The sequence below is a fragment of the Bombina bombina genome, chromosome 6 (genome assembly GCF_027579735.1).
Source record: "Bombina bombina isolate aBomBom1 chromosome 6, aBomBom1.pri, whole genome shotgun sequence".
In the NCBI taxonomy this organism is placed as follows: domain Eukaryota; kingdom Metazoa; phylum Chordata; class Amphibia; order Anura; family Bombinatoridae; genus Bombina; species Bombina bombina.
This window is the reverse complement of record NC_069504.1, coordinates 601,278,296-601,289,049: the sequence shown is the minus strand read 5'-3', so window position 1 is coordinate 601,289,049 and position 10,754 is coordinate 601,278,296. Positions and strand designations below refer to the sequence as shown.

Sequence of the window (10,754 nt, the reverse complement as noted above, 5' to 3'; positions counted from 1 at the left end):
GTATCAGAACACTCAGATACCCTGTTCCCCTAATATACTGACAGCTGACTACTTACTACTCACATATTCCTAATTCACAGAGGTTGAGACATGCACCTCACCTTGTCATCAAATACATAAACATCAGCACAGAATTAAGGACAAGTATCTCATCTTCCCTTAATACACAGTCATTAGGACACATCTCTTCTTAACTCACAAGTGCCTCTCATCTCCTCCCTTTACACAGATAGCACAGACAAGAAAACCTCTTCTTCTAAACTCATAAGTGCTATTAAATCACTGCATGAGCGTAACATTATTGGTAGCATACAGGGGGGCTGGTGCAGAGGGGGTTGGTGTTTCTGTAAACAGTCCAGCCAATCAGCATCACACCTCCCTTAGCTTGTCAGAACAACACCAGGAGGTTGTGTTTTTAAAAAGGAGAGGAGCTCCACTTTCAGTTCAGAGTGGGATATCTAAGAAATCCTGAGCACATAACAGGGAGATCCTCTTACTTGCCTAAAATGACAACCACCAATGGGACCATAGAGAATGGACAGTCTGACAAGAAGTCTCTTATTCTGCCCCGGCCCCTCACCAACCTGGAGATACAGCATCGTCAGGTAACACTGGTCCTATAAAAGCCATCATGTTGCACTGTGTGTGGTTTTATATAGACTGTGTAACACGCTGAGCTCTCTAAAAACATGTAGTTTATCTGCTGGGTGCTGAATATTTACTATAATACCCACCTTATAACATGAAATAATCTGACATCATGTTTAAATGTTACATATATAATGTAGCACATTGTTAAACAGTATAGCATTATAATATATATTACAATATACCTGAATTGTTATGTATATGTGTGTGTTTACTGTAATATGTTAACATTGCTATCTATCTATCTATCTATCTATCAATGTCTGTCTGTCTATTTATCTGGAAAAGTGTCATTATAGTTTACCAGTCAGAAGGAAAAATATACTAGTCCTCTTAATAGTAAATATGGGAAAAAGCATTTACTACTGATTCAAGGGAATTTCTTGCTATTGCAGGACTATAAAAACATATAGATAGATACTTCTATAAAATATTTCCAACTCTATAGTTTATTCTTTTACATATGAGCATTTATTGTTATACTGTCTGACTACTATGTTCAGTTGCCTTAGTGTCTGTATTTCTATTTGAAATAGGTAAAATGTTTCAGTTAATTAGTATGCAATTTTAACAAGAGGAATTGTATCTCAGTCAGGGTTGTTTCTAGGGGTGGTAATGAAATGTTCCAATAATGCTCCATATAAACATCTGTTAGGGGTGAGTATAATCAGTTTCACACCATTTACCTCCCTTCTTTCTCTGGATACAGATGTTTGGCTATTTTGATGACTGGGATACTACAATAATGACCAGGGCTGCATAGTTCTCCCATAGATCCCCCCCTGATCTGAGTGTCTTTGCCTATGAATGCAACAGTCCTGTTATCAGTAACTACATATCATTATGAATTGGTTATTCAGTCATGTATGGCACATACTATTTTAATTCATTACAATTCTGTGACTTGCTGTTTTTTTTGCTTTGTGACACTCCTGACTCAAATGTATCCCAGGGTGTCTTTTACTTTAGAAGTAATGAAAAAAATAAAACAAAATCAATGAGTCATTTTGCAGATTTTAAACTTAAACTAGAACAACTAAAAGCATTAGCTGAGACACAGACAGATATTGTGATACATGAATCTTTGCTAAGTTCCTGGCTGAGAATCACTGATATAGTATAATATGTTCAGTATCTTGTGCCTGTGTTACATACATGTTTTTGGATAATGTTTAAAATGACAAACAAGTCACTTGTTGCCACTAAAAGAGGGCAATATAAAATGTATTATGTATGTGTCTGTGCTGAGGATAAAACATTTTTTTGCTCTCATGCTGTGTGTCACTGTCCGCCAATACAATAATAGGAAATCTGCTTTTAAGCCAGTGAGAAATCAGTTGCATCCAGAACAGCAGATATAACACTTTTTCATGCAACATATTTTCACAAATTTAAATAGTGCTCTTTTTTTTAAAGGCATGATTGAAATATTTAGCATTTTCTGTCACTTTAAGTAACTTCATCCATTACTTTGCTTCTAGGACATTGTATATTTGTGGTATTGACTACACATAAATGCACCAGCTATAATATCAAGTTCATCTAACTATCAGATTGCTTTGTTATATTTACACAAGTTCCTGAATGATTTGTTGCCAAGAATGACTCCTATGCAAATGTTATCTTTTAAAGTTTGTATGAAATGTGCTGTCAGGTTGTTTAAACAAATGGAAGGACACATTTCTATGAAATTAGACAGCCTGCACAAGAGGAGGCAAATCTATGTTTTCAGAGTTGAAACAATATAGAGACAGCAAATGTAAAATAATAAAAAAAAATAATGAAAACCATGAGTGATATTTTAGGGTCAGCAGTCTGTGAAATTTGCAGATTCCTGGTTTAAATTCACCTGTATTATATCATTATTTTAAGAGACAACTTGTAGCTGTCAATTCTATCACAGACATACAAATGTGCACACACAAAGCCACACACATGTGCACACACACACACACTCACAAACCCACACACATGTGCACACACACACTCACAAACCCACACACATGTGCACACATACACACTCACAAACATACACACACATACACATGTGCGCATGCAAACACACATATTTTGTCTTATGCTAAGGATGCTTCCCTAGGATGCAGGTGATAACCATGGGCAGTCACATCCTCGTCTGATTTGCAGGTGATCACTGTGATAATGCCGATTACTTGCCCCATCAGGTACCAGGGTGTTTTTAAGAGGGAATGAGTCTTTTATCCATATAAACACAGATTAGCCATGCAGAGTGGAATGGTACATGTATTTCTAATGAGGGCTTTCATACCCTTGTCATTAGGAACTTATGCAATTGGCAATAACCTGCCTAATGTATTTAGTGAATAGGGTGTATTGGTTCCAAAGGATCCCTGTCCCATAAAGACATTATACAACACACACACAACACCACTCATATAAATGAGAGGATAACTCTATTTTATGTGTCTCATGTCCCATAGGAATATAAATAACCTGTCTTCTAGGTGACCTCTTATTCAAGAGCATCTTTGGGCTCTAACAGGAAACCTATGTTCCACACAGTCTCTTTTATTGCCCGTTTTATATCTGTCCCTAATTGTCTTCAGCAGGAAAAATAGATAGGAAACGTAAGTTTAAATGTGGTACTGCTTATTTCTATAAAAAACTCAGAATTTAGAAAACCAACACTTTTCAGAGTTAACTTTAAGGACAAGATAAATAAAGTGTATTGCATCATTTTTTTTTAACTACATGTAATTCATTTATTTTTTATTTTTGCTAGATTACAAGTGGAGCGCAAAATATTGCTTTTGCAAGGGTGATATTTGTGCTCCACTTAGTAATACCAGCGCACAAAAATGTGTGCTGGTATTACAAGATAGGTGCAATGCAAATGTGACCTCGCTATCCCATTGCACATAAGCATTGCAGTCACGAGAGCGAGCTTCCATAGGCTCCAATGGGAGCCTCGTTCTCATACTGTGAGACACGCCATGAGAACCTAGTGCAGTGAAGGGGGTAAGTCGCACAGTATGGGCAGCAGATCTTAAATATATATGTATATGAATATATACATATATATTTATTAGACATGTGCACAGCGGAAAAATGCGTTTCGTTTCGGACCGATTCGGATTTTTTCTAATTTTGTTTCGGATCGATTTGAATTCGGATACATTCAAATGTATTCGTTTCAGGCTCATTCAGATTCAAATAAATTCAGATGTATTCGGATATATTAGTTTCGGATTCGATTCGTAAATTCGGTATATGTTATGTTGATTCAGATGGTTCCAAGTTACACAAACGAAATTATTTCACTGTTCTATCTCACTAAATTTCATTAAATTTAATTTTTATACTGAATTGTGATTAGTCCATGGCCATTCGAATGTAACGAATAAATCTGAACTAATTTGGATTTATTAATTACAAATGCATTTGGATTAGTTTAGTTTCATTGCTAGGGTAATTCGGAAATTTGAATCGATTTGAATTTCCGAATTTGGCAAACTCGTCCGAATTTCGATTTGGAACGAAACACACATATCTAATATTTATGTGTTAATATGTGAATATACACATATTAACACATATATATGTATATAAGCATATAGATATATATTTACATTTTCAGTGCCATTTTTTTTCTAACACCCCACTCCACCAACGTTAACCCATAAAAACTGCTTAATGCATTTTAAAAAAAAAAAAAAATGGTTAATGTTTTGAGTGATAATTGCTACCGCAAGCTTGGGGTAGCAATACCCAGCCACTTGTAAAGCGAATATGCCTGTTTACAGGCGAGTGATAAATTAGCGCTCCACTTGTAATCTAGCCCAATATATTACAATCTCATACTGTTTAATAACCCTTAAACCATTTAAAACAAAAGAGTACCTTATTATTAAAAAAAAAAAAAAAAAAAAAATATGTATACTGTATATATATATATATAAAACAGTGCAACAGCCATGCACTCACTACCATCCATGGTTACATGCCCAGGTGCTACCTCCAAAGGGTGATGTATAAACAATAAATAGCTTGAGGGCACTCACGTGTCCTTAAAAGTCCTTTTTATTGTTATTCTTTAAAAAACAGATTCAAACAAACATTATAGTAGTTGGCGTTTCGGCTTTAGAATCACATATTATATATCTGTGTACAAAGTGACAAATAAAAGACAATCAATCCCTACATCAAGCTACTTTACATTATTGCACATACCAAGTGTTTAAAAGCACAACTTCAGTGTACAACATAAACAAACGGTGCAGTGTAAAAAAAAAAACCCATCTATTGCTAATGCAACCCAAATGTATTGTGTCTATAGCTTTTTGTAATCATGATTTAACGCTGATACCCTCAGTTATCCAACCAATTGTGAACCTTCCAGGTTATTCACTTGATTTTTAAACCACTTTCCAAAAACATAAATAACAAAATAATAATAATAATAAAGAAACCAAATGACAGTGCTTTGAAACAGTATTACCTTTGGCTTAACTGTGAAAAATTACACATCATATGCCAAAATATTTTAAAATAAATACCTTTACTTTGTAAAAAATGAAACATACTGTATATAGAGAACAATCCAAATAGAATAAAAACAATATAAAACAGCACTTGCACTGAGTAAAGCAACAGATGAACAACAATTGCTTTTCCACAATGCATTTTAGGGTCACGCACACAGGTGTGCTGTTACAGTTGGGGGTGTTCTATTAAAAAAGCAGAAAACAGCCTCCCTTTATCTAATAGAAGACTTCCCAGACAATTCACATGAGTGTTACGTTGATTACCCAATCGTTGATAAATATCTCACATCATTGGCCCTACCTACTTTTACACACTCTAAAGAGGATCTTATCTACCCTCACCATAGAAATATATCACTTGTTTGAGAGAGGGAACGTCTCACCATTAACATAAAGTGTTTCATAGATCTTTGTTTCTCCGAGCTAATAAATAAACGTAGCTATTAAAATAAATGGGATAACTGGTGTTAAAATAGATACAATTTTGTGAAAGTCTAGGTAGAATGATTTTGAGCAAGTATTTTATATTTATTGTATGTGTTGTTTTTTTTACACTTTTTTTTTTTACAATGTTGAATAAACCTGGGCAGGAGCCTGTTTACATTGTCCAGATTAGTAGTCACTCCTATGTGAAATCAAATGTTTGCGTTGCTTGAAAGATTTGACAAAAATAATGAATGATTTCTTCTCATTTTTAGTTAGTACTTTTATTGAATTAAATAGCTATTATTATTATTTTTTTTTGGGGGGACTATTATAAACTGAAAAAATAAATGTACAGTTTACAAGTGGCGCGCTAAGGCAAGCACGGGACGCGGCAAGCAGTATCGCTAGATTGTGCTAATATTATTACGCAACTTGATATTACAAGTCCATGGTTTAGTGTGGCCAACATCGCTCTAGCGCACCCATTACTTTCAATAGATATTGAGACTAAATAGTGCTGATATTATAAGTTGAAAGTTATAAGTTGCGTTCGAGCAAAAGCCCAAATATTGCTAGAAGAATTAGCACAACCTAAGACCTGAAGTAAAGTGTATGGATTTAAAAAAAAGTTACATTTTTTTTTTTCACAAAACACATCTACAAAATGGTAAAATAAAGTATTACCCTCATATAAATATAAAAAGAACATTTTCTTTGAAGTGAAGAACATAGGAATTTAACGTATTCCTAATGTAGCTTTGGCTTTAGTGCAGTTGATCTAGGTCAGTTTCGGGGTTAGTGAGTGAGCGATAAATAGAAAAGGCTATCTTTAGCATGCCCCATAGAAGTCTATGGGGAAAGGGAGTTAGCGTGGTCCTGAAGTTAGTGCGCCTGAGTCTTTCGCTAGCGCACTTTTAAAAATTATCGCTCCACTTGTAATCTAGCCCAAAATGTCTATTTGAAATATTTAGGAAATAATAACCGCCATGCAGTTGTTTACTATGTACATTATAGAAATTAGCACAAAATTAAACACAATAATAACAATAAAAAGTACAGCAAATAATGCAGGAAAATTAATTCCATAGAAGATTAATTAATTATGTGATATACACATTGTGGGCCAGATGACAAGTGAAGCTCTAATTAACACTCTCGCTCGAGCATTAACTGCAATAGAAGTAAGCTTTTTGCGCTCCTCAGGTTGCGCTCGTATTATGAGTTGAAAGTAAACTGTGTTTGCTTGCACTCTAACTCGACAAGCGCAAAAAGCTGAAAGTAGAATATCAAGTGTGCATTCACATATTCCCCCATACAGTATATATAAGAATATCTATTTATAAATACATAGAACATATTCTGCTATGTGCAGAACATTGGAATGTGAAATATTTACAGTAAACACATAGCTAAACCCTTTATTACAAATTAATATTGTATAAATATGTTTTTACAAGTTCTCATCTACTTAACTGCAAAGGGCTCCAATGTACTTACTTGTACTTGTACTTATGTGTTTATATGTGTATATATTTCTGTAAATACATATATACACATCTAAATATATAAATACATATGTACAAAATTATAGACACACACACATATATATATATATATATATATATATATATATATATATATATATATATATATACATATATATATATATATACATATATATATATATATATACATATATATATATATATATACACAACCTTACACTACAATTAAATAAATTAACTAAATTAAAAACAAATAAATTAAATTAGCTAAATTAAAAAAAAAAAAAAAAAACACTAAATGACAGAAAATAAAAAACAAATTACAGATCTTTAAACTAATTACACCTAATCTAATAGCCCTATCAAAATAAAAAAGCCCCCCCAAAATAAAAAAAGCCTAGCCTAAACTAAACTATCAATAGCCCCAAAGTAATAAGCTCTTTTACCTGTAAACAAAAAATACAACCAACCCCTCAACTGTAAAACCCACCACCCATACAACCAACCCCCCAAATAAAATACTAACTAAAAAAACCTAAGCTCCCTATTGCCCTGAAAAGGGCATTTGCATGGCCATTGCCCTTAAAAGGGCATTTAGCTCTATTGCAGCACAAATCCCTAACCTAAAAAATAAACCCACCCAATACACCCTTAAAAAAACCTAACACTAACCCCCTGAAGATCGACTGTTCAGAAGACCAGACATCTATCCTCAAGGAAGCGGCAGAAGTCTTCATCCAACCGGGCCGAAGTCCTCAACGAAGCCGGGAGAAGTCTTCATCCAAGCCGGGTGAAGTGGTCCTCCAGACGGGCAGAAGTCTTCATCCAGACGGTATCTTCTATCTTCATCCATTCGACGCGGATCGGCTCCATCTTTAAGACATCTGACGCGGAGCATCCTCTTCATCTGGAGTCTTCTTACTGAATGACGGTTCCTTTAAATGATGTCATCCAAGATGGCGTCCCTTAGATTCCGATTGGCTGATAGAATTTTATCAGCCAATCGGAATTAAGGTAGAAAAAATCCTATTGGCTGATGCAATCAGCCAATAGGATTGAGCGTGCATTCTATTGGCTGTTCCAATCAGCCAATAGAATGCAAGCTCAATCCTATTTGCTGATTGGATCAGCATATACTGTAGGATTGAACTTCAATCCTATTGGCTGATTGCATCAGCAAATAGGATTTTTTTCTACCTTAATTCCGATTGGCTGATAGAATTCTATCAGCCAATCGGAATCTAAGGGACGCCATCTTGGATGACATCATTTAAAGGAACCATCATTCAGTAAGAAGACTTGGGATGAAGAGGATGCTCCGCATCGGATGTCTTGAAGATGGAGCCACTCCGTGTCGGATGGATGAAGATAGAAGATGCCGTCTGGATGAAGACTTCTGCCTGTCTGGAGGACCACTTCGCCCGGCTTGGATGAAGACTTCTGCCGGCTTCGTTGAGGACTTCGGCCCGGTTGGATGAAGACATCTGCCGCTTCCTTGAGGATGGATGTCCGGTCTTCAGAACTGTAAGTCAATCTTCAGGGGGTTAGTGTTAGGTTTTTTTAAGGGTGTATTGGGTGGGTTTATTTTTTAGGTTAGGGATTTGGGCTGCAATAGAGCTAAATGCCCTTTTAAGGGCAATGCCCATCCAAATGCCCTTTTCAGAGCAATGGGGAGCTTAGGTTTTTTTAGTTAGTATTTTATTTGGGGGGTTGGTTGTGTGGGTGGTGGGTTTTACTGTTGGGGGGGTTGTTTGTATTTTTTGTTTACAGGTAAAAGAGCTGATTACTTTGGGGCAATGATAGTTTAGTTTAGGCTAGGTTTTTTTTATTGGGGGGGTTATTTTGATAGGGCTATTAGATTAGGTGTAATTAGTTTAAAGATCTGTAATTTATTTTTATTTTTTTGTAATTTAATTTAATTTATTTAATTGTTTTTAATTTAGTTAATTTATTTAATTGTAGTGTAGTGTTAGGTCATATTGTAATTTAGGTTTTATTTTACAGGTCAATTTGTATTTATATTAGCTAGGTAGTTATTAAATAGTTAATAACTATTTAATAACTATTCTACCTAGTTAAAATAAATACAAACTTGCCTGTAAAATAAAAATAAAACCTAAGCTAGATACAATGTAACTATTAGTTATATTGTAGCTAGCCTAGGGTTTATTTTACAGGTAAGTATTTAGTTTTAAATAGGAATTATTTAGGTAATGATAGTAATTTTATTTAGATTTATTTTTATTATATTTAAGTTAGTGGGTGTTAGGTTTAGACTTAGGTTTAGGGGTTAATATGTTTATTATAGTGGCGGCAATGTCCGGAGCGGTAGATTAGGGGTTAAAAAATATAATGTAGTTGGTGACGATGTCGGGGGTGGCAGATTAGGGGTTAATAAGTGTAAGATTAGGGGTGTTTAGACTCGGGGGTTCATGTTAGAGTGTTAGGTGTAAACATAAATTTTATTTCCCCTTAGGAATCAATGGGGCTGCGTTACTGAGTTATACGCTGCTTTATTGCAGGTGTTAGACTTTTTCTCAGCCGGCTCTCCCCATTGATTCCTATGGGGAAATCATGCACAAGCACGTACGACCAGCTCACCGCTGACTTAACCACAAAGCTGTAGCATAAAACTCATAACTAAAGTGCTAAAAAGTACACTAGCACCATAAACTACCTATTAACCACAAAACCGAGGCCCTCCCGAATTGCAAACACTAAAAGAAAATTATTAACCTCTAATCTGCTGCTCCCAAAATCGCTGCTACTAGAATAAACATATTAACCCCTAAACCGCCGCACTCCCCCCTCGCAAACACTAGTTAAATATTATTAACCCTTAATCTGCCGCCCCTAAAATCTCCACCACCTACCTACATTTATTAACTCCTAATCTGCCGCACCCAATGTCGTCGCCACTATACTAAATTTATTAACCCCTAAGTCTAACCCTAACCCTAAAATAAATCTAAATACAAATTACTATCATTACCTAAATAATTCCTATTTAAAACTAAATACTTACCTGTAAAATAAACCCTAGGCTAGCTACAATATAACTAATAGCTACATTGTATCTAGCTTAGGTTTTATTTTTATTTTACAGGCAAGTTTGTACTTATTTTAACTAGGTAGAATAGTTACTAAATAGTTATAAACTATTTAATAACTACCTAGCTAAAATAAATACAAATTTACCTGTAAAATAAAATCTAACCTAAGTTACATTAACACCTAACCTTACACTACAATTAAATAAATTCCCTAAATTAAATACAATTAACTAAATTCAATACAATTAGCTAAATTACAAAAAACAAACAAACACTAAATTACAGAAAATAAAAAACAAATTACAAGATCTTTAAACTAATTACACCTAATCTAATAGCCCTATCAAAATAAAAAAGCCCACCCAAATTAAAAAAAAAAACCCTAGCCTTAACTAAACTACCAATAGCACTTAAAAGGGCCTTTTGCGGGGCATTGCCCTAAAGAAATCAGCTCTTTTACCTTTAAAAAAAAATACAAACAACCACCCCAACAGTAAAACCCAAATTACTATCATTACCTAAATAATTCCTATTTAAAACTAAATACTTACCTGTAAAATAAACCCTAGGCTAGCTACAATATAACTAATAGCTACATT

General features: G+C 34.5%; 1 protein-coding gene across 1 annotated transcript in view; it reads left to right on the top strand.

Annotated features, from left to right (window-relative positions):
• Positions 1-458: 458 nt before the first annotated feature.
• Positions 459-10,754, top strand: part of ALDH1A3 (aldehyde dehydrogenase 1 family member A3) — a 115,427-nt gene continuing 105,131 nt past the window's right edge. Inside the window, exon 1 of the mRNA XM_053717595.1 lies at positions 459-605. Within this exon, the coding sequence (XP_053573570.1) occupies positions 507-605 (99 nt within the window). The 5' untranslated portion in view covers positions 459-506. The remainder of the gene's footprint in view (positions 606-10,754) is intronic.